This window comes from Chiroxiphia lanceolata, chromosome 1, assembly GCF_009829145.1.
Source record: "Chiroxiphia lanceolata isolate bChiLan1 chromosome 1, bChiLan1.pri, whole genome shotgun sequence".
NCBI lineage: Eukaryota > Metazoa > Chordata > Aves > Passeriformes > Pipridae > Chiroxiphia > Chiroxiphia lanceolata.
The window spans coordinates 95,462,705-95,488,254 of NC_045637.1; the positions used below are offsets into that span (position 1 = coordinate 95,462,705).

A 25,550-nucleotide genomic window follows, 5' to 3' on the forward strand; every position below is an offset into this window, starting at 1 on the left:
TGAAATTTCAGTGGCTGTGCTAGCATAATGTTAGCTTAATTTAAAGATCACACAAGAATGACTTCTTTGTGTCCCAGTAAGAAATAGGGTTTTTTCCATTTCCCTTTACAATAAACACCCATCTACACAGTCAGTGCACAAAGAGAAAGAAAAATCTTTCTATTCTGGCTGGGGTAGCAAAATCAAAGTAGAGATTTACAAAGTAGGTTTGACCATATATATTATTACCGCTGCAGGATGTGAAATCTCAACTTTCATAAAACGGTAATCACATGATCCCTTAGAGACAGGGAACAAACTTGCTCAGCTCTGCCACATAGTTTAGGTGAACTCAAAGTTTCATGGCTTCCGTAAGGCAGAAGGCACAGTCAGTAGAGATCCTGACAAGTGTCTAAAGTTTAGCACAGTGCTAATGGTCTTCCATTTGACAGCAAAATGTAATGGAGGCAAGTTTCAAGTGTTACTGCATGCCCAAAGTGCACAAACATGGGTTCTTGCTGTGGCTTAATTTCCAGCACATAGCACAGGCAATAACTGAAAAATGCTTGTAAACTATAGTACAGCAGTGGTGGGATGTCCTAAATTTTAACTTTGTAAAAACAGTTCAGCTATCGCCCTTTCTTAGAACTAACTGCAACACTAGTGCATGACAGAATGTCACTCTAAACTTTATCAGTAGGGACAGCATACTTTGGTATTACACTCTTCACATATACACATATATGTATGCATGCTAAGAAAAAAACTATTAGGATCTACCCCTCTCTTCTAAACCTCCATGTTAATTATGCTCATTTCAAGGCATGCATGGTAGAAACTTTTTAAAACAAATCTCCCATCATCAACTCTGCTTGTAGAATGAGGACCCACTTTTCAATTTGCAATAGCACTTGATCTGCTATCAAATGTTCTTCCATACACATGAAGATGAGTTCTAATCTCTTTTCACTCATGCCAATACCCTTCAGACCAACTTAGACAATCATAAAAGTCACAAGCTATCTTGAGCCTAGAGGAAGTGATCCTCAAAAAGCAACCTGCTCTCATGGACAATCTCCCTTGGGAGTCTTCCAAGCAGATCCCACAACAGGCCAAAGACTGCTCTACTAAAGCCCATGGTTGTGACCCTGCTTTCTAACTTATTCTTGCTCCTCTTAAGAGCCTCCACCTCACAGTCATATCCCTAACAGATCCCTCCTTGCCTGCAAGGGTGAGGTCCAGCAGTCTCTCTCCTCAGTTCCTCAATGACCTCTGATAACTTCTTGAAGTTATCATCAACGTCCTCCAGAAACCTCCTTCATTGCTTGTGCCCTGCTCTCTTGCCCTCCCAGTAGGTATTTCGGTGGCTTAAATCCTCCCTGAGGACCAGGGCTGTTAATATGAGGCTCCTCCCAGTTGCCTTAAGTCTTTATCTTCTTCCTCCTGACCAGGCGGTCTGGGGCAGACATGCACCCTCATGTTGCCCACAGCAGTTGGCCTGCCAGCCCTGACCCAAATAAACTCCTGACTAGTTCATTGCCACCTCTAGGCAGAGGTCTTGGAGGGAGGTCCTCTCCTGAGCACATGCTGGAGGGGTGCATCACCCCTCTGTGACTGTGAGCAGACTAGGGCAAAAACCCAAGGCACCCTTTGATCAAGAACAGAGGACAGAGCTTGTGAGAAGCTGCTAGAGGCTCCAGCCTCTGCTAGCTTTCCCCTCCCAGCTACAAAAACCACCCATTTTCCTCATAACACTCCCAGATAACCCCCAAAACCAGTTCTTAAAACATCTAGAAGATCTCAAAGCAGAACCCAGAAACTGCCACACCCTTAGGCTGCAATGGTATCCAAGTTAGACAGTATATACAGACTTGCTGTTCTCCTCACATACTTTTGCCATTTCAGTCATTCCGCCCAAGAATCTCAGTTGTCACAGATTTCATGCAACTTTCTTATTAACTTGTATTTTTCTTCTCTACAGTAATGTCAATAAATTACAATTTTTACAGCAAGTGACAAGTAGGTGCTGGTTACAAAATCTGGTGGAATTTAGAGCAAGTCAGCTAATACTGCTTAATTTCCTCTTTCTGGCAGGAGTGTCAAACCCAGGGAATGTTGAATTTATAGTCTGTTTCAACTTTTCAACTGATCTTAAGAAACCAGGGCCCCTTTAGACTCAACTGATCAAACTGGTTGGCATAAATAGAGAACAGGTTCATCTTACTTAAGTATATATATTAGATTTTAAGTATGTAATTTACTTTTCTTATTGTCACATATAAGTTCTTATTGAACTTACATTTACTGGTCTTGGCCCTTGAATACTAGAGGATCCACTAGTACTGCTCTGCTAACTTCCAATGAGTCACCATGGGTCAGAAGTGAAGACAACTGTAACACTATTACACTAGGTTCCAAGCTCACCCATTTGTACACTTCCAAGGAAACCCCAGAGTGCCCCAAAAGGAGCTCTGCTCCTTATCATCTGATTTAAAAAAAAAAAATCCTTTGGTGATTTATCTGCCTATTAAGACAATCCTCTTCCCTTCAGCCTTTTCTACACTGTAACAGGACTGTTAAGTCATTTCAGTGTTGTAATATTACAAAGCAATTATCTCAGATTTTCAAAGATTTGAAAAACAAAACAGTTGCCAAGTAGCCTCACTATACTCTGCCTGCTGAGGGGCAAACATACCTCTTTTTGCAAAGCATCATCAGGTTGTGCAAGAAGTTGAACAGCTGCTTCCCTTTCAAATGTCTTCCCAGGGAATGGTGTAATCTCCAGGAGGGATGACAACCTGTCTATGGAGTGTTCAGTGACAGAGTTCAATTCAGAGACGTTTTTATTTGAAAGGCTTTCCCCCTTCACAGCCTCCCCTTTCTTTTCAGCAAAGTCTTCCTGGTTATCTCCGTCATCACTTGTGGTAGCATTGAAGCCATTTTCACCTGCCATCATCAGGCCCCAGTCAGCATAATCTGTGCTCTCCTTCTGCTCATGTTTGATGCCCATCTGAAATGGGTCCTCCTCCAACTCTTTATAATCATCAATGTATTCAGGTATCTCCTCAAGGCTGGGATCTTTGCCAAGCAGAGACAGCTTCTTCAGGCTACTCACTTCCTCAGATGGCTCATTCTGGTGTCCCAGAGAGTGGACCATGCTTGGGATCACTTGCCCAAATCCTAGCAGCGAGGCTCGCCTCTGAGAAGGCCTCAGCACAAAAGTAAGATAGGACTTTACAGTTTCAATTTTTTTAGGTTTGCAATTCTCTTCATGTTGGCAGTTCACGATGTAACAACGTTGTTCAAACATCCAGGACAAGTCACAACCAGAGAGGTCACAACAAGCTGCGATGCAGTCGGACACTGACATGGCATGAGGAACTCGCATAATTTTAGTGGTTTCTAAGTTGGGAGATATTACTGCACCTGAGTACGTGGCTCCTTCTCTGCACTGCTCACAACTGGAACCTGAAACAACACCACGAACATAAGGCACAGAACTACAACCAAGCCACAATATAGTTTACTGTGACTATAAATGGTTTATCACAGAAAACAAGAAAAAGACAGGTGGTACCCGGGTTAAAAAATCTCATTTTCTTTCACTAACATCACTGTTCCCTTTTTCTCATCATATCCCTTTGCAGTAGTATTTGTACTTTGGAGGATTTTTCAGCATAGGATCTTGATATGTTTTGCAAATGTACCTTTTACTCCTGTGTTACAAATACAAATATATAGAGAGGAAAATGAGTTGCCAACACTTAAAAACAAGAACAAAGCAGGGAACACACAGAAAAAAAATAAATCACGGGGTACCTTCATTACCCCTACAGCATAGTAAGCAAAATACATTTTAAAAAAAAACTTAAATAAGATTCTGTAGAATATCATTGTTTCATTTGAGGCAGAAGGCAGCAAAAATCTACACAGGAGAAATATTTGTCATCTCATCTGAACTTCATGAAAAGTTCCTCACTCCAACATAATTGCTGGGCTTCATATAAAAGCTGGATAAATTCTCAAACTTTTGCTGCTTTACCCAACAGTTCATGTGAAATCCCAACAGCTTGCTTCAGTATGGAGCATCTTTCCTTCATTCGTAGTGAAGTTGAAATCTTTTAGAATGACATCAGAATTAATTTCATAGCACATCACAGACTGAGTGCAAAGTGTTCAAAACAAGTATGAATCAACATCCTGCATATCTCAGTCAATTTTTAACATCTTGTCTAGGTGGATTTTTTCCCCTGGTTATAATTGCTCTTCAGAACTCCTCTCTCTAAATTGTAACTTGAAAAATCTGATCATGTTTCAAGAAACAGTTGAGTAAAACCAGGACATTCTTCTTCCGGTTTTCAAGTAGACTTGCTAACTCAACAAACTAAAACAAACATGTCACCATTGTGGAGCTAACAGTAACGAAAGACAAAGTTGACTCTGTCTGCTTTGCATTTCTGTTAATGTCATTAACAGTTGAGTTCTGGCAGCAGAAACCTCATTATTCACAATAGTATAGGGCAGTAGAAAAAGAAAAAGGCAGCTTGACTAATGAGCTGAGGGGTGGGAAAATGAAATCAAGGAGTAGGAGTGGGCTGGCCATAGGGGCTAGGTCTGATCATGAGCCTTGGAGATGCAGGGATTCTCCTACACGTGTGCTGTGTCCAGCACCACACTACAGTTCCCACCACATCTTCTGGGCTAAACTGGAGCACCGTCCTTCACAAGTCATTAACACAGCTACTGAAATACCTGTGAGGCATCATGTTGCCTGCGATGAATGTAAGTTTGCAAAGTAAGTTAAGTTCAGTGCAAAAAACCAACAAAACCAAAAAAACCAACAACCAAAAAAACTGTATCGCATACTGAGGGATAGAGTGGACAAAACGTTACGTTGGTTTGCAGAGCTGGCTGTGGAGAGTGAGGAAAAACATGAAACAAAACCAAATTTTAAAAAAGATTGATGACTTGCAAATAGATATAGTTGAATAGGAAGATGACAAAAAGGATAAAGAGCTTCAAGTACCATTTTTTTGACTCTAGCTGCTCCTTCACATAGAACTGGGATGCTGTCTCCTCTTCCACTTTACACTTCCAGTGAAAAAAAATCTATCCAGGGCAACATGCACTTGAAACCTATCCTGCTCTAACAGCCTAGATATGTAGTATCTTTATGTGTACCTGGGAAATGCTCAAGATGTGTGCAGTTTTTTCTTTCACATTGCATATAAGCTTTTTCTCTATATTCCCTCTTACCTCCAAGAATGTAAGACCCTGGCAGAGAACCTGAATTGTCATCACAAGTCTTTCCTTTAAGTTGTCTGCACAACAAGGGAGCCAGAAGAGCTCTGGATTAAAATGGAGTATAGGAGTCAGGCAGCCCATTCAACCATTCTGTCCTTTTGCAAACATATCAATTTAGTTAATCCTGTAAGTCAGTGGAGGGATGAGAAACAGGCCTTTAAAAGGGTAAAACAGGAACGTAATTCTGTGCAAATGTGCAATATTAAGTCAGTAACAATTAATACTTCAGGAACAGGACTATTAATGTGGGCCAGAAAAACTCCTTTGAGGACTGTTTTCATCCCCTCCCCTTCTCTATTTCATCCCTGAAGGAGAAAGTGACCAACCTGTTCAAACAAATTTGGAAGTTCATTATTTATTTGTTCAGAAAACAATGACCAACAATTCCTGTCTTAGAGACAGGCTTATGCAAGTGGGATACTCCACAGCTCTAACCTCAGGACAGGCTTCAAGTCCTCAATGAGGTTCAAATCTCTCTGCCACTTTCAGTTTGATACATTAGCTACCACACTGCAGAGTCGACCTCCCTCAAAATTAATGGTGCTCCATTAGCCATTGTGAGAAACAAGGCCAATACATTCCTAAAATAATTAAACACTTGGAACCTAAATCTCACAAGCAAGCAACCTAATCACAGGTCTTAGCTACCTGCTTTTTCAAATGTCAGAAGGCCTTGGTTTCATCACAACAAAGAATGGAAAAAACATTAAACTTCTGAACTTCTGTACACTGAGAAAATTATTTCCCTGACAACTGTAAATTAAATCTAACACTGCAATCCAAATCTCAAAGTAATGAAAGTTTCATCTCTTGCTTCAGCTAGTCTTATACCTGAGCTGGAATGTAGCAACAGGTATGAAAGAAAGGATGAATTTAGCAGGCTATTTCAACCTCACACTAGGTGTGTGCACATTAGTTGTCTTCACATGGAAAATACATCTACTTAGAGTGAACTTAATATGATCTCTCATTTCATATTCCCCTTCATCCCATCCAATCTCCAGTCTGCAATGGTCTCAAATAGGGGTAGTGAAGTCTCTTTTTACATAAAATTTACTGAAAGTGTGCCACATGAAAGGTCACATAGTAAAATTTGTGTCTGCTACACTATTATTACCTGCTGTGAGAGGTCATAGAACAGCTATTTTCCTTATTAACTGAACTCAAGACATTAAAACACTGTTCTACTCTGACCAGTAAGAGCAAAAAAACTAGCATCATGCAATACTGTTTGTTTCTGAAGTACTCATTCAAGTTACCAATAGAAAGACTGTTTCCCTTTATTACAAGCCCTGAAAACCCTCTGGAGCATGAGCCAAGAGCCTAGAACTTCTGAAAGCGTTCTCCTTCCTTTTAGCTGTACCGTTATGTCTGCAGTAGGACAACACTGACATATCCAAAGACCTAGTCAGGCAAGTCGATGACCCTTAAAAAGCCAACCCATACCCCCCACTAAAACCCTGTTAAACAGCCACATGGTGGAATATAGTTTCACTCTACAGAGATTCCTTCCTTTAATGAGGGAACGTCCACACCCTTCGAGCTGCATGCTACCACTCCTTCACACCTTGGTGTATGAGTCCGTTGATGTCAAGAGCCGAACAGGAACACCGCTGTTCCTCTGTCACAGATGGCTGGAGACCTTTCCTCAAGGGGACATGGAAACTAACTGCAAAACCTAACAGATGCTCTCCCCCATGCTCACATAACCATGAGCACTTGAATGATTTGGCAGCAAATATTCTTTAGTCACTAAGTAGCAAATTGTGACACTGTACTAACACCAGGTCCATCACGGCTAATCACCCCAGTATTGAAACCCTGCAAAGACAGAACTGCTCTATTTGTTTTCCCCAGCAGCAAGCAGTCCAACAAGAAGCAGAAAGAAGGGGCAAGAGGGAACGTGCAATAGAGAAGAGCTCAGATTTAGACCTTGCACCAAAAAAAGTGACATTTGATCAGAATCACTTCCCATTACCTTCTTGCTGACAGCACAGCACTGAGAGGGAGGTCATAAATCTTACAGCTGGACTGCATGGAGTTAGAAGCAGGAGGCTACACTGCACAACACCTCAAGTGAAATTACCTGCCAATTCCTCTTCGAATTTTTGTTGGAGTGGATAATCTCAGAACAAAGCACACAATATGCACACATAAAGTATGAGAAAACTGAGAGTCAGACATAACAACTCTTATATTTGCAGAAATGTATTTCAATAGCAGTATTTGCAAGGTCTGCCTCAAATACCAAATCAGAACATGCCTGCTCAAGATGAGAGCTAGACTGAATTGATTCCGAGGTATTGGATTCCCAGTTGCAAAGTAAACTGTTGGTTCTGTGCTGGAAAGCAATGTCTTCTATAGTGATGTCTTATATCTCTCATAAGTAAAAAAAGTCCTTTTCTTTTATACATTAGCATAAAAATAATAATTAATGGCCAGAATAATTTAAATGTATTTCAATATAAGCTGATTTCACAAATGAATGGATACAAGACAATGAAATGAGATTATAAGTATTATAAGGAATGTCTATATGGCTAAATTAGGAGCTGCATTCACAGGTTTTGGAAGCAAATCTTCCAAAATGCATGAGATGGTGAGTGACAGAGGCATGATACACACCTATTGCCACATCCAGTTCAAGCATCCTAAGAGGCACAGACATTAGTCAGTGATAGATATCTGCATCCATTAGGTGATCTGCCTACCGTTCTAGCTTTGTTTTTCATTGTTTTATGTGCAAGGTTTTGGGAGTTGGGGGGGGGGGAAACAGACTGCAGGGATGGCTTCTGCGAGAAGACACCAGAAGTTGCCCCATGTCAGGACAGAGCCAGTTACAAAACAGACCCACAGCTGGCCAAGGCTGACCCATTTAGGGATGGTGACAGCTCCTCTGTGATAATGTATTTAGTAAGGGGCAAAAAACCCTGGCACAACAGCAGCAGGCAGGAGAGAAGAGTAAGAAAACATGAGAAAAACCATCCTGTATACACAAAGGTCAGTGAAGACGGCAGCCTGCGGTGAAGACCAAGCACGCTGTCCTCCTGCAGTCCGTGGACACTCACAGTGAAGCAGATATCTACCCTTTAGCCTGTGAAGGACTCCACCTCAGAGCAGGTGGATAAGCTCTGAAGGAAGTTGTGAACCCACAGAGAATCCAGACTGGAATAGGATCCTGGCCTGAACTGCAACCCCATGAAGAAGAGCCCACACAGAAACACATTTTCCAGCAGGACCTGTGGCCCCAAAGGGGATCCACACTGGAGCAACCTGTTCCCGAAGGATTTTCCTGTGGAAAGGACCCATGCTGGAGCACTTCTTCAAGAATTTGAGCCCATGGGAAAGAGTGTATGCTGGAGAGGGAAAGAGCATGAGGAGAAAGGAGTGAAAGAGATGAAGCACTATGAACAGACTGCAACCCTCATTCCTCATGCCCTGAGCCACTAAGGGGAAGAAGACAGAAGAATTGAAAGTGAAGTTGAGTCTAGGAAGAAGGAAGAGGTGAGGGGAAGGTGTCTTTAGATTAGTTCTTTGTCTCAGTTTAAGGAGACTGAAGTGTTTTGTTAAGGAGGATGAGTTATGAGGTAGACCAAACTCCTCTCTATCAGCAATTGGAAATCCAAAATTAAGAGGTTCCAATCGAGGAAGCATGGAAAGCGAAGAAATAACAACCCTTTATTAAAGGATATATGTATATTGGCAAAAACAGCAAAAGAACACAAAAGCAACTAAACAATAATCCTATACCCAAAAGTCCCCTTCAAAAAGGAAACAGTTTGATACTTCTCTGTCCTCTAGCGCGACTCTAATCGCGGTTGGCAGGAGCGCTGTTGGATCACTGGAGGAGCAGAGCCTGCAGTGCTCGGTGTTGGTCAGCAGGGGTGCTGTTGGGCTCTGGTGGTTGCCGCTTCAGGTCCCGGTGCATGGGAGAAGCTGAAAACGGAGATTTCCGTCCCCCTTGAGGAGGTGAAGGGGAAAAAAGAGGAAAAGGAGGGCGGTTTCTTTCCCACAAAACTCACAATGTCTGCGGCTGGCTGTGGTTGGGACTCCCCCCTTTCCTTGCTGAGCACAAACTCCCCGATGAAATCTGAGCAGGTCCGGCTGGCGACAGAGCAGATCGTAGGCAAGCCGAGGCCGGAGAACAGCCAGATGACCAGGTTGAGAGCAAAAATGGCCTCAGAGCTTTTCCAGCACACACCCTGACCCCGTTAAGGCACAACGTGAAGTGGCCCCCATTTGCAAGGAGAGGGGGAGAAAAACTCCTCCCCCCTCCCTTCAGTTTTGGAAGGGCCATCAACCTGGAATGCAGGTCTGCCAGCTAGTTCTTTTGTATAGTCAATTACCCCTTCCCCCTCCCTCATTCAACATCCTTCTTTTACGGCAGGACAGGGGAAAGGAAAATTTCTGCTTGGATTTTTAGAACAAGTAAACCTATGACATTCTTCTTTCTCATTATCCTACTCTGATTAATCAACAATAAATTAAACTACTTCCCTATGTCGTCTTGTTTGCTCTTGACTGTAATTAGTACAGGACCTCTCTGTCCTGATCTCCATCCATGAGTTTTTAGTCATATTTTTCTCTCCCATCTTGCTGAGAAGGGGAAATGATAAAGTGATTTGCTGAGCACCTGACAGCCAGCAAAGATCAACCTACCACATTCATGAAAAGCAGTCAAACACTATTAGTCGAAAGCCACCATGCACAGAATAAAACCAAATAAATGTCACCTAAACAGGACAGAGTAGCCCATCTATATTTCTTTTGACCAGAGCATATTCTTCAATATCCTTCCAACAATATTCACCAGTGAGTCTGTTTCTCTGTTCTCTCAGCAATGAAATGTCAAGCCTTCCTTTCCTATATAAAGTCAGTCTTCTCATTATCTTAAATTAAAACATAAGATGACTTGGGTTTTTTTAAGAAAAAGTGACGCTTAAAAGCACAAGTTCGTGTGCAGAAAAAAATTGCAGAATGAACATCCAGCAAATTCCTGAGCCTGAGTAAATTCACCTTAAAGCCTGCACTAGAGAGAAGTCCTTTTGACTTAAAAAAGCTGAGCATCTACTGATGTATTTTAGCAAACATATCCTGGAAATCAGCAAAAACCTTCCAGTTTAATTAGAGTAAATATTAATTGGATTTAAAAATACTGCAAATTATCAAGATGGAAATAAATTCTTACATTTTTATTAAAATAATATGTAATATTAGATTATATTATCCTCTGAACACTGTGCGCTGGTACCTAAGGTACAAGGAGAGGCTTGAAATACAGCCAACAGTCTGAGAGCAATGGTCTTATTCTCAGATAAACCAAGAAAGCATAGCAAATTTGGAGCTAAAGACTGATAACTTGCTATATGCATGTGGAAGATATTCTAGTCTGCTAACAATTAACAGTATTATTAAAAGCATGAAACTGTGACATTCTCTGCAGGCAAAATCCAGTATTTACTGCACATTACTGTCTTCTGTTGAAGTTGCTGTGAGTTTTTTTCCAAAGATACTAGTACGGACCCTACAGCAGGTACTCAGTATCTCATAGGAGAGCATTTTATTTCTAAAGGGCATACTTGTTTACTACAGCAACAAACACCTCAGCTCCATGTTCTTCTCAAAGAAATTGGCACTGTAAGATCCTCAGGGTGATCTTGATGTCTACTTTGAACCAGATATGAGCACAGCTATAGCTGATGCCTATCTCTCCTCAGCTGTAGGTTAATACCTACCCCCCTTCACCCAACTTCTCCAAATTCAGTAGTCAGTTTAAGCCTTAGCACATTAAGCAAGGCTTTCCCTCATGAAACAGCCCATCCTGTTTTTACTTCAAGAGACGAAAGTCAGATAACTGAGTGTTATTTTCTCAATTTCTGCTAATATGGATGCTGCCAGTATCTCCAAAGCCAGAATTCAAACACCAACTTTTGAGAAAATAAACCCCACTTCTGCGAATACTTTTCTGCACTTGCCACATCAAAACTGCCTGCCCCAGATTAAGTCTCTCTATGACACAGTGGCAGTATTAAGAATTACTATCATTCTGCATCTGTCTGATTGTGGAAATAATTTACCTATTCCTGTGGCTGAAGCAGAAATTTACAGGACTACCCTGTGGTCTTTGGAAGGAAATATATGTTTGTAGAGAGGATGATGAGGTGACGGATGTGAACAAACACATTTATGCTTCTCATATATCAACCATCCTACGACACTTTGGAACAAAGTAGCAGCTTAGAATACAATCAATACATCATTCTTAAATTGCTGTCCTGAAGAGAAGTAAAAGGAAAACGCTTTAAACTTTCCCACTACCCTTTCTTGTGCCATGCATCTCCCATGAAACAGCCTGCTGAAACTGGCTCCACACAGCTACTCGCAATTGCCTTCTTCCATTGCAGTCAACTGCCAGTTACAAAGCTGTACCTTCTCAAAGATTTCTGGATTGAGAAGTCACAAGATTCTCCAGTTCTGGCCTTATTTGTATTTCCTTCACAGCTGTATACACACTCCAGGAGCATGTGCGTCTCTTCTCTGGGTGACTCAGACACACAAGAAGTAAACTCCTACCTGTTATTGCCCATAGGAACAGGCAGAGAACACCAGGCCCAAATGCCATACTGCACCACGAAGGCAGTGACAACCGCTTTTTCATTTGTGTCGAAATTCTAGGTCTTAACATTGGTTTCCTCTTATATTGTTTAGTTCCCTCCTGTGTCCATCAAGCACTGCAACAGACAGCACAGGAAAAAATAGGTCAGATGTGAGCATTAATTAGAATGTAACAGTAAAAGACAATAGACAGTTGACATGCAGGCTTTATCATTACTTCCTGACTTCTTGATGGATGACACAGAAGATCAGGCAAGCTGAAGATACAGAACAAATTACCTACCTGGAAATCTCTTTCTCTTTTCAGAAGATGCAGAAATGTCCCAGAAAGATTTGCATGCTTGGGCTACTCTACCTCAAAACCCACATAAATTCTGTTTGCAGTTATCTATCCAGACCCTGGTTTTCCTCTGACTTAAAACAGAAACTAGCACATACCCCTAAATGAGGAATCACAGACAGTATTGTTTGTGCTAAAATCCATGCAGTGTTAAGGTAGCTCTTGAGGCAACCCTCAAGCTGTTCTCCCTCAGCTACCAAGGTAAATGAAAACAGACACTTCTCCAGAATTTCTAGGGAGACATTCCTTGCCATGATACTAAATTCTACAAATAAGGCAGACTAAGCAACAAATAGATGTAAGGAATGAATAGTTCAAAGCAACATTATTCATGCAAGAAAAAAAGCTAGTTTAGCCAAACTCACCACTCCCTCCCCACCGCCCCAAGGATCCTAGATGGATCCTTGACCAAAAAATATTTCTGTAAATGAAAACACAGGTAGTGACATTTTCAGTGAACAGCCCTTCTCAAGGCAGAGTATCTCAGTCAACTCCCTTTGATGTTCATTATGTGACTTTCATCTTTCAACTGCATGTATCTACATATGACGGAAATGTTGCTAACTGGATGCTCTTGGAAGGTTCCTTACCACACATAATTTTATATGATGAAAGATCATCTTGTTCTTTTTCTCTGGCAAAAGAAGTAAGTTACTTAGATGTGCTAAGGCTGACTGAACTAGACTAGAAACCCTAGCAGCTCAGCATTTGGACTTTTGCTCTTTGAGAAGGGATCTTTTCTAGATGGTGTGTCTGTAAAGCACATGAGCATCTGGACCTTGGTTTGCAACTTCTGTGACTGACCGCAGCTTTTCCAAAGCAAGACCTGTATTCATCTCAATACAACGGGGACCAGAGGTTGGCAGTGGTTTAGAATGATAGGTGTTGTTCTATCAACAGTTGAGTGGATCCACTGATGTGTAAATGTTTCTCCCACTTATTCATTAAAGAGTGTGAATGCCTCCCAGAGCTAGCCAGACCAGCATGCACACAGCGAATAGGTGGCTCAACCCAATACAGAGCATAAAAACTGAACAACTAGCAAAAGAATTTTGAAGAGAGTAATGGGCTTGAGCTAGCTTCAACCCACATGTTCCTTCCCAGTGTTGCAATGGTGAGCTTATTACAGAGACTAGTAATGGGAATCACATTAGTATTATGATAGAACTGTATACTGCCATTGCTGTGTTTTGCCAAGCATAAAGTACATTTGCATTGTTACTTCCATACACTTTGTGTTGCTCCACAAAATCAGAAATCCTGTGTCACAACAAGTATCTCCAAATCAATAACTCTGATATTAAACATTTCACCCTCTACACATGGAATATCTAAAAGGAACTGGTCAGAGCATACTGGACTCTGACAGCTTCTTCTCAAGGCTGTGGTACAAACACTAACTCTGCTCAAGTCAAGCAAAATGAGTACAGACCATCACTAAAACCATGAAAAAAAAATTAGATTTAAAAATAAATCCCAAGTACAAAAAGATAAGGCTTTGGGTAAGCTCCCTGCAAAACCAGGAGAGACTATTACTAACTTTTCAAAAGCCTAACTTTTCTTGATTTAAAATATAACTTGATTTCTGGGACCTTTGTTCTATTGAACATCATCAAAAGTCCCCTTCCCAAGGCAGATGCCTTACAGCAGAGTAAGTTGGTCTTCCAGTTTATTCCTATGCTGCACAATGAGAAAAATTATTTCTGATCCCAAAAAATAACTGTCACCAAAAGCAAAAAGAAACACATAACACTATACTGTTCCTTGTATGATAGTATTTTAATATATGCAATTAGATGTTCCCTCAGGAAGCAGTTCCTGATAGAATACACATAGCTGTGCTTCTCTGTAGTGATTTGAACTAATTTAGTAAGGTTTCACCTTAGAAAGAGCAAAAGGCTGTCTGGACACTTCCAGGTACTAGTTCTATGATACAAAATCTTCACCAGTTGTTATTCTGTCCTTCCACCGACTATAAAGTTATCTGTTTCTGTAAAAGAAAAAAAAGGACCACAAGTTTTTTCTTTTTTTTAAGACAAGACATTCTAAATATCCCATTCTGAATGCGGCCATTGAAATGGCTGAGCCCTTGGCAGTGTCCAGGAACAGTATCATTGGGAACTGAACAGAAATGAGCATTTATGCACAGGAGGGGAAGAGTCAGTCCTGAAGGCCCCACAACATGGGACCTCACCTTTTGATTTCACTGTAAAGGTGATACAAATGAAACTGTTTAATTTCACAATGAAATGCATGATGGACAATCAATCCACAGAATGGTTGAGGCTGGAAGGGACTTTGTCCACCTTGTCACCTTGTCTACCCCCAGCTCAAATGGGGCAACCTGGAGCTGGCTCCCAAAAGACTATGTCCAGACAGAGCCAGTATCTCCAAGAATTGCCTTCTTTGCAGCAAGGGCACAGTGCTGGCTTATGGTCAACCTGGTGTCCATCATGACCCCTAGGTCCCTTTCTACAAGTGTATTTTACAGCTGGGATGTCCCCATGGAGTTGTTCTTCCTCATGTGCACTTATATTTGCTAAACTTTATGAGGTTCCTGTCAGCCCATTTTTCCAGCCTGTCCATGTCCCTCTGGATGGCACTGTGACCATCTGGCCTATCAGGCACTCCTCCAAGTTTTGTGTCATCAGCAAACTTGCTGAGGATATACTCTGGACCATCATTAATTAATGAAGATGTTAAACAGGACTGGACCCAGTACTGCCCCTTGGGTTACATCTCCAGTTACTGGTCTCCAACTGGGCTTCGTGCCACTGACCGCCTCACTCTGGGTGCAGCCATTCAGCCAGTTTTCAATCCACCTCATGCTCTACTTATCCAGCCCCTAGTTAATAGAGTCTCTAAAAGGATATTACGGGAGACAACGTCAAAAGCCTTACTGAGGTCAAGACAGGCAATATCCACTGTTTTCCCCTTATCTACCAAGTCAGACTTCTACAATGCCATCACTAAGAGGTTGGTCAAGCATGATTTTGTCTTGATGAATCCATCCCGGCTCTTGGTTATGCAGGCAGTGATCTCCAGCTGAAAAGAGATGATTTCTTAAGCCTTTCCAGCTGAAGCCACCAGCTTACACTTGCCCATGTACATTTGTTCTAACACATTACTCATAGTTATTGCTTTTATTTAGTGTTTTATTTCAGAACATTCAAATTAACCTAGAGAGATGTACAGAGCGTACGATTTTCATAAACTCCACCTTTCAACAGTTTTTGAAATGTTCCTGTTGCTTTTGAGAGAGAGAACAGAGGAGCAGAGATAAGCTATGTTCCTGATAAGTATTTCCAACTTATTACCACAAACCCCAAATACCTCATATATGAAGGGTAGAAAAATTATTATTACAGTAAGATCAGAATTTCACATACAGATTTTTTCCTGTTTCTATGGAAATCTGTCTAGACTTGGAAAAGTTGCTAGCCACCAAAACCTGTGATTTGCAGAAGAGCTTATCACTGCAGCTCAAGGTTTCTGAGATACTGTGCATTTGCTGCAACCTTCTCTCATTCCCAGAAGCAGCCAAATGGATCAGATGCCGAAGAGAGACTTTTAGTCCTTTAGCCTAAGGAAAAATGCATCAGGCTCAGTATCAGAACATCACGAGGTCAGAATTAGCCCAGCTCAAAGGAAGAAAAATAATTTGTTTATTTTATAGGCCTTTTTCCTCTGCAAGGGTACCTTAACTATCTCACTAAGAGAAGACAAATAGCAGCTTCTATTTCCTAATGAACAGTTGACTGAGGAGTCCACTTCTAGCAACACTAAGAAAAACATTGAGAGGTTGTGCAAGTGATCCAGATTTTTTCAGCATTACTTGTCCAGAGTTCAGAAACACAAGTTCTTGTAGCAGATGGTTGTGAGTTTAGGGTGTTTGGTTTTTTTTATTATTTAATTTACATTAAGAAAATACAACTTGCCAAAGCTACAAAATGCCAGATTTTGGACCGCATGCAGAATCTCCACTGAATCCTTACGGGACACACCATATGAGGATACAGTGAATGCACAAAAGCAGCACTGTGTCCTCCCGTGCTTCTTTGTGGCTACACTTTTATTGATGTTTAATTTCCACATAATAAAAGAGTTTGCATTCACTGCAATGCTAGCTTGTGTTTCCTGATATTAGGATCAAGCTCAGACACAAAGTAAACAAAGTCACAATTCAGTGCACAGTTTCTGATCCACAGATGAGAACAAAGCTACCAGACACTGCATGCCTTCTTAAACTGTTAAAACAATAAACACTGCTGTAGTGTATGCATCTGATGCTGCCCTTATCATCCTCATGACACTGTTCTGTTCCCCACAACTGCAAGTTTCATCACACAAACACAAAAGACATTAAATTTTAAAGAAAGTAGCAAGCCATGAGATTCCAGCAGTTAAAAATAACTCAGGCCACAAGATTAATTTGCTAGTTGAATCTCTATCCTTCACTGATATCACAAAGCCTGTTATTTTTATAACAACACAAGCAGCCAGCATTGCTGGTAATTACTTTGGCATTTCTTGGCTCTTAGGAGTTCAAGTCTGTCTTGAACTCTTGGCTAGAAGAGGGATGGCAGCCTTGAGAAGCAGGTATGGTAAAAATAGACACATATTATCCATATGTTGCCTTACTCTGAAAGCTATGTTTTTCTGGTCCAGCTGGCAGGTTTTGGCAGTGCTCTAGCCAAGAGAATAAGAGGGAATTCTGAACTGATCCCTCTATACAAACATTTCAACTTCACCATCTTTTAAACATATGCAGTTCCTGATCAGGACCACAACATCTTCTCGTAGATAACACAATGAAGAACAACAGCTTTCCAAGGAAAAGGAACTGCCAATATTTTCCCCCTCTTCTCCACCCTAAATCTCACTCTACATGTTGCTTCATCTTAGCTTTAACGCAGAATGAAGTAACTTTCTCCCTTAGAGACAGAAAGGAGTTGGCCAAGCAGAACTATATTGCCACTTCCTACACCTAATTAGGCCAGGGCTATAACCATAAGAATTTGTATGGACTGAATTACCTGTGTCTGGGAATACATTCAAATCCTACAGCTCTGAAACAGCAAATAGGGCATAAGGCAGTATGCTGGTGCCCTACAAAAGGTGTAGCAGAATGCCTGCACTCTTACAAAATCAGAGACAAGAACAAGTGGTATCATGAAGGCAGTCAGAGAGCAATACCAGGCAGCAGAAACCTCAAGGAGAGCGAGTGCCCTGAACACTGGGCCCAGCCACACTGTCTCTGGGGGTGAAGGCAGGCAGGGGCTTCTTGCCTTCTTGTCCTTCTGGTCATTAGCACAGCCAGGCAACATGCCAAAATAAATACTGAAACAGTATCTGAAACTCAACCCACAGGTAAAACAGCCCCACATATTTGAACTGACAGTCTCTCTTATATAAAGCAGGCTGGCTGAGTAAATGAATACATGGTAATGTTCACTTAATGAAAGTGTCACTATACATATATATATGTATACACACATGCATATATGTCAACATTTCTATTAAACATAATACAAGACAATCCTTTAGGAAATCCACCTCTCATGAAGAATTTAAATTTCATCAGTTATTTCATCAGTTATTGTATCTGTACTAACACCCAAGACAGTTACTTAAGAGCTGAGCATTAACATTGTATAAATACTGCAGAAGAAAGAGAAATAAAACTTCAGGCCAGTAGCATTTTTCCCTAATAACACAGAGAACAATTCAGGACATGTGCAGACACTAGGAGTTCTAACAATAACACATACTCTATGAACACACATCATCAAAACAGCCACAGGTTAGGTATCTAAATAAAGGAGATAATTTTCAAGCCCTTCAGCAGATGTGGAAGATATTGCAGAGTCATCAATGCTTGTGACCTGTGCAAAGTCACCTTCCTCTCACACTATTTTCTAACAATAGGTACCCATACTTGAAAAAAACCACCATGACTACTGATGGAAAGTTATTGCAGCTTCAGGATACAGCAATAATTGCAAATGTCTCTCTGCTTTATTCAGAGGGGTTTCACAGGGAGCCCTTGGTGAAGGCTTACATTAGACTGGCATTACATCCCAACTCTACATCAATTTCCTTGGTCAAGTCCAGGGCACGAACAACAAGTTAACCATGATAAAAAACCAAACTAAATAGCTGAAAATACCCTGCCATGTTAAGCTGGATAGGCTACCTGCTCCACTACCTCCACTGGTATTCACAGCTCTGTAAACTGCTAAGTGACACCAACTGGACAAATAAAGACAGAGTTGCAGTGCTTCACAGAAAGAGTAATTTTATTCTACGAGATTTAAGTAGCTTTTATTACAATTGCTGTGGAAAGAGCAAACAGTAGTGGAAATCCTAAAGGTGAGAGAGTTAGCAGGGGTATATGGTGTCAAGAGCTATTTACAAGGAAGGACAGAATATTTTAAACCCACCAATGAATGGTGGAACTACTCTGCTGAGAAATAAAAATACTATTATCAGACTCCGGATTTACATCGTATTATGGCATACAGTATTAAGTGTAAAAGGTCAGAATATTTCAGGATTGTTATTACTTAATTTGCAATACAAACATTTGTATAACCCTGAGGTCAGCCAGCCCAGCAAGAAGGGGGAACTAACCAAAAGCTAACTCTCAGAAAACTCAGTAGCACAGAATGAGACTGTCAGATACTTGAGAGCCCCGCACTCCCCACTAATCAAAATATGTCCCTTCAGAAGGCAGTCAAACTACTGCACAATTCCTCCAAACCATCATACTTTCATCCCCATATGTTTTCTATTTTCACAAGGACATAGCAGAGAGAACTGATAAGTGAGGCAATATCAAATATGTACTCCGCAATGAAAATTAAGTGAGACCTGTAAAGGGAGAGATTGAAGGAACGAGATGGTATCTTGACCCTTCCACAGCACAGAGGAGAGACAAAGCATCCTTACATCATCCTTTGGATTTTTATTTAGCCTGTCCTAAGCCTCCCATGAAGGGTATTTCAGAATTTCTCTATCTACCTTCTTCCACTATATAATTAGGTTTTTTTTCAACAGGAATACAGATCACAGAAGAAAATGCATAAAAGGTGGCTGAAATTTTTTTCAGCTTGCAGAACTCAAAGTTTCTACTGCCCAAGAGCTGATTGAAGGCCTGTGACAAAGTCTTGTGATCTCAGTCGACTGCCTAGTTCAAGTGCCATTATGACAGAATGCTATTACACACACAGCACGCTGCACCTCACAGTGAGCTCCAACTAGATACCGAGGCATCCTTATGCAGCAGAGGTACAATTTGCAGGTGTAGGTTGATGCTTCTGGAGAAACTTGAGTAAATTATAAGGAGAGCTGGAAGAAAGATAATCACATAGTTTAATCTGGATCATATAAGTGCACAGGACAGAAAAATGTATTTATTTTGCACTTGTTCAAGGTCAAAAATGACTATACTAAAACTACACAAAAAACCCACTTGACCGTAATGCTGGGCTGAAACTAACGGCATTTTTTTCCACTTAGAATATAAGTCCTCAAATTAAAAGGAAGTATTAATTGATTCAAGCCATCATTTTGAACTGCAGTTCTTGTGATTCTGACAATTTTTCCTTAAGTGCCATTCCCTGAACTACAGTAATTATTGAAAAAGTATCAATTTTCAGTAGAAAAAAAATAAATCTCTCTCTACTGCAGGGAAAGCCACACCATTTAAAACTACAAGATTCACAGTTTTTCATAGATTGGTCAAGACTTCAAATACTGACAAACTGTTGACCCCATTTAAGTCACTGTTAGGATTTAGAAGATTTCATCTAGGATAATTGAACTGTTGCAATTGTTAATGCTGCTATTTAATATCTAATGCTTAAAAAAAAAAATAATTAAAATCGACTCTTCTTGAGTGATCTCTACCTAAGCATCAGAGCTAATATTTGCAGACTGGAGATCCAAGTTTGCAAACATACCATGTAGGAACCCTGGACAGTGATCTCAGAAGCACTGAACACAGAAATGACCACAGTTCAAAGGAAATTGCAGGCACTTGCTACCGAAATGTAGGGGCCAGCTGTCACATAAAACATGAGGTTGTCTTGAAAAAAACCAAGTTTATAACTTCAGCCAAAGCAATACCATCTACAGAAAGGGTCGCAAAAGCTTTTATGTTATTGTCCAGGGCAATTTGAATTCTTGCACTTAATTAACTACTAGATTTTACTTTGACGTTATAGCAGTAACAGTACTCATGATGCAAACATTGTGGAGGAAGACAATTAAAAACTACTACATTAAAATTTAAGTTTTACTGTAGAAGTTCTCTGAACTCACTCCCCTTACATGAAATGCAAAGTTCACTCATGTAGAAGAAGCAATAGTCTGACACTTGAACTCAAATGGACGTTCTAGGATTTTAGATAATATTTTTGTATTACGCTATGGTGTTATAAAACCGGACTTAGAAGTACATCTAATTTATGATAGCTTTCAAGGGCTGTTCACAGATTGACTGGCAGAGACTGGATCAAGCAATGTAAGTACTAATGTCAACAAAGCTAATTGACCATTTCTGAGATTAGAGTATTGAATACCCAGTGACTGCCTGAGATACGATCACACACACTGCAGGAAAAAGAGCTTGCATAAGGGGCGTGGGTACAACAGCAGATAGCCAGAAAAGCCCAGATCTTCCAAGTGAAGTACATAAACACTATCTCTATTTGTGTCTTGGTATTTTATCACCTTCCAGAAAAGATTTTTAATGCAGTTGGATTCTATACATCCATTTCTAGATCTAAATCTTGTGTGTTGATGTAAGAGCAGAAAAATTAGCACATTTTCTTAGCTAAGAAAGTGGGGGATGAAGGGGTAAGTCCTTTCACCCACGTGACCATGTCAACTTTTACGTTCATTGTTAGCCTGCTCTCCCATAGAGAAAAAGCTTACTTGAGAGATTTTCCTTTTTTTTTTTTTTTTTCCACTTACCTACCCTTTAAGCCATTCATTGACTGATTTCAACCAGAGAAGAACAGATTACCAGCAGGTAATTGAGTTCTCATGACTTCTGTAAAATAAGCCAAGCCAGAGAAGACAAAACTGCATTTTGAATGTCTAAAGGCCCACCCTCAAAAAATGTGCCATCCAGTTTCCATAATTGAAAATGGTAGCCCATGTGTCATGCCATCAGTGCAATCTGTGGAAGGAGGGGACTATGTGGCAAAAATGTAGAGGCACATGGAAAGACAATGGAAAAATCCTCATTTGACCTCAAGACATAAATTCATAGAAATCTTTCTTATCTGCTGTTCAGAAACCTACTTGCTGGTTATAAACAGCTAAAGTACAAGTGCGTACACACACTCCCCTAAAATGTAAACTTCTGGAGCCCAATCTCAGATAACTAAGCACATTTTATTTCTCTAAAACCCATTTATATTTAACCAGGAGAACTCCTTGCAACACGCAGAACAGTTAACCAACTGAATAGAGGAGAGATTTATCAAAGAAAATGCAGTAGGACAGGAAACAACCTCTAAACTGCCCCTTCACCAAGGCTAACTAGCTGAAAACTGGCATTAGATTAACCACATTCATATTATCTCCAACCGGACTGACTCAGTTCCAATCTGCTCAGTATAAAGTCACATCATCCTGAAAAATACTCAAAAGATCATACTGTGGCACCATTCAGGAAGAGATTAGGTGCTGAAATGGAAAAGTAACTATATCTGCTGTTAAATTAGATTATAAATTTGTACAGAAAGACACTCTGTGACAGAAATTGAAAGCTAACTGCCTGACAGTAGGAAGGATTTCTCCCCATGGGTACAATATCCATTACAATGGTTCTCTGCTTTCTCTACAGTGTTGAAATTGGAGACTGCTGGATATACAACACTTGATCACAACTCCACCTTTAATCACCAATTTCCCTTGAAGTATATACATTTAAGTACCCCTATCAAAACTAGCATGCATAAACCTTTCCCACATGCTTTCTTAAAGGAAAGATTTTTAAGCAAAGTCCATACAACTGGTATGTCCAGAAGCCCATAGCAGACCTTCTTTAACATCACAGAAGGTAGAGCTGGAAAGGGTCTGAAGGGCTCCACCTGAAATGGATCCTGTGTCTGTGCACATGGGGACCAGAAGGAATCAACTGTTTTTAAAGCAATTCTGATGGAGAATTCACAAACAGGTTCAGAAACCTGTCCATGGTAACTCCTCCCTCTCCACACTATTGAAATTGGCAGCCCACTCAGAGAGCATCCAAACCAACACGCTGAGAGATCATCTGTACACAAAGCTGAATTAAACTATGGCATCTCCAGGTCACCAAAACTTCTTCACTTCATGCAGCTCATTAGAATTGACAGAACTGCAACTAGTTGACACGGAATTAATGAAGATGAAACAGATTCACATTTGAATGTGTTTTCTGTGGAACTCGAAATTTTCAGAAGTGTTACAGAAGTACTCCTCCAGCCCTCCATCACAATACTCCCCAGAGGAAATGGTGGGGAAAAGACTAAACTGGGCAAGAAACCACAGACCACGACCATAACTCTATTATCTTAAATAAGGTAAAAACCAGGTTATACTGCATTCTCCACTGCCTTGTGCTTAAGGGAAAAGCATCAGCCTACAAAGCTTGTACACATACACCCTCACCTTACTTGCACCAGTCAGACACACAGCTCGATGTACAACATTTTGAGCAGCTTACCTCCCATCATCTAAGCCACCAAAATGAGTATGGACAGTATCACTTATTAACTCTGTATTATGCCAGGTTTTTAAAGATTTAAATTTGACTCAGTACAATGCCTAATTGGGAAACATCAACCAAAACAGTCAATCTTGCCGCACAAGGCATGGAAAATTAAACAAAACAAATATCTATTAGAGTTGTGTGGTTGAGAACCAGTCTTCTACTACATGATATTGCAAAGGCAAAGACAGATACAGAACCTACCCCAAAGAGTTTAATATATCAACTCCACTACCTTGTCATGCAGCCAGTGTGAGGACCATGAGAGTGTTCCTACAGTATAAACAGATAGGGAGGAACAGAGGGCAAAAGAGTTTGGGCTTCATATTGTTCCCTCAGCTGTCTGACTACTCATAGGCTTTCTGCAATAGGCTCCTGAAGCAGGTCAGGAGGATGGAACTGTCTCCTGGTTTTGTATAGCAACATTGATGCAGGTAACACCCAAAACTGCAGCGATATATAAAAATCACACTTAGTACTTTCTTCTGCTTAAGCTCTGCTCTACTGCTCAGAATGCAACCTGACAAAGCATTTCACATACTACATGTAAGCACCATGCTCAGCAGACACGTCTGGGCTGTAACAAACACACACTTTGACAGAAGACTGGAGAGTAGCTTAGCAAGAGTAATATTCTTACACTCCTTGAAGATATGTACATAGAGAGATAGATATATACATGGAGAACAACATAAAGCTATGATTTCTGAGCTCAGATCAGACACAGTTAAATGCACACGCATTAGGAACCATCCTATCGAAACTGATCCTTCATACTAAACCACTTATTTTTCTATATATACATAAATAAATATATCTGCAAATTAAACACCAAAACACATACACACACATTCCCCCAATGCAGCCGAGTGTTGTATCTCCCCACGCTCCCGGCCTAACAGGTCGCACAGGATACACACTTTGCCACACGCAGACGGTGGAGTGAAGGAGGCAGGCAGGGAGAGCTCCCTGGAAGACCGGATGGCTCATCGCTACCGCTGTCCCGTAGCATTCCAGCCCGGCGCTCACAGCCGGGGCAGGGCTCTCTTTCCCCCGGAGCCCAGTCTGCGCCTCGCCGGGAGCGGCTGCCCAAGCGCCCAGCTCGGGGAGCACCGGCTCCGTTTTCCGCCCCTTCCCCACCTCCGCCCAGGCCGCGGCAGCGATCCTACCTGGAGGCGAAGGAGGGCAGGAGCCGGCACGGCCCCGCCGCCCCCTTCCTCCCGCGGGCGCTCGGCGCCGGGAGCCGGGAGCGGGGCCGGGGCGAGGGCGCTCGGCGGGGCCGGGCAGGGCGGCCAAGTGCCGCCCGCCTCCTCCCGCTGCTGACTCAGGAGCAGGCGCCGTCCCTCCACACCGCTCCCGGGGGACGGCCGCCGCGTTCCGCGCAGGATCACTGCCCACAGACACCCCCCGAGCACGCACCGCCCGCCGCCGCCCCGGCTCCGAGTCCCCGCCCCGGGAGGGAGCCACACCTGTGGGCAGCGGCAGCACCCCTGGGAATGGCAGAGGAGGGGTGGGAGGCGGCTCCCCTGCCACCGAAGGGTTGGTGCAGGTCCATCCCAAGAGGGACTGGGGGGGTGTTTTCCTGCCGGCAGTAAGGCGAGGAGGTTCTGCGCCTCCATCTTGAGGAGGGGGCGCGGGGGAGAGCGAGAGGCGCAGCCCCCTCGGCGGCCGCGGCACGGGTGTCCCGATCCACCCGCGACCCGGCTGCTGTGGGGCCGTGTTACCGGCCACAGTGCTACACCGAGAGGTTTTACTCTCCACAGGCGCGACCTCGGTGCTGCTGCTGGAGACGAGCAAGCAGGACGTCTCCCAGGTCTGAAGACTTTTAAGGACAGGGTCTGAAGGTGTTGAGCCAACAAGATGTAGTGGGAAGGCAGCCGAGCGCTCTGCACCACTCCACTCTGTGTACCGTGGTGTCGCGGTTGGTCTGCCAAGGGGCCTCGGAAGTGGGATCCCGCAGCGTCTGTGTTGTCGTGCTTCGTGCAGGTCTCCATACCTTTGCCACCTGCGCGGCTTTTGGCTGCTCTGTTTCCACGTGCAATGTTTTGGGGACGCTGTCACTCCTGGTAGGATTTTCCACAGTGACTGGCTGCACGGGGACTGGCTGCAGGACACTACCAGCTGTCTGGTATGAGTTGTGCTGGGGCAAGCCTCTAGTCCATGCATCCTCATTCTACCTTACCTTTCCAGATTTCTGAAAAACATGGGGCCTGGGATCCAATGCTGCTCATCTGGCAAAGTCCTACATCCTAATGATAAATATCTCAGTTTGAAGTCTCTATAAGAGCACCCATAGCTTATTCAGCACAGCTTTTTAATAAAATAGTCAGCATTTCTGTGTCTTTGATTTTACTCTATCCTAGTTCTTGCCTCATTCACATTTTCTGCTGAGAGCCATGTTGCGATCAGAACATGCAGAAATGATTTGTTGATTGTTTCTTTGATTTTTACAGCTTCACTCCAAAATAATAGACCAATTTACATTTGGAAAGAGGCATTTTTCTACTTAAAACCAAAGTCCATGTGCCATTGAGAAATGGATTTTGT

General features: G+C 42.0%; 1 protein-coding gene across 7 annotated transcripts in view; it reads right to left on the reverse strand.

The window, feature by feature from the left end:
- The window catches only part of KIAA0319 (KIAA0319 ortholog), a 57,836-nt gene extending 33,273 nt beyond the window's left edge, over positions 1-24,563 (reverse strand). For 6 of the 7 annotated variants that reach the window (XR_004357430.1, XM_032689580.1, XM_032689591.1 and 3 more), the window contains exons 1-3: positions 24,173-24,257; positions 11,857-12,014; positions 2,675-3,447 (exon numbers count right to left, since the gene is read on the reverse strand). Coding sequence is in view for 6 of the 7 variants with exons in the window: in XM_032689580.1 (XP_032545471.1) it covers positions 2,675-3,447; positions 11,857-11,968 (885 nt within the window). In the remaining variant the exon portion in view is untranslated. Of the gene's footprint in view, positions 1-2,674; positions 3,448-11,856; positions 12,015-24,172; positions 24,258-24,472 lie in introns of those variants that run through there. The other variant, XM_032689567.1, reaches the window with a different exon arrangement.
- Between the last annotated feature and the right edge of the window lie 987 nt (positions 24,564-25,550).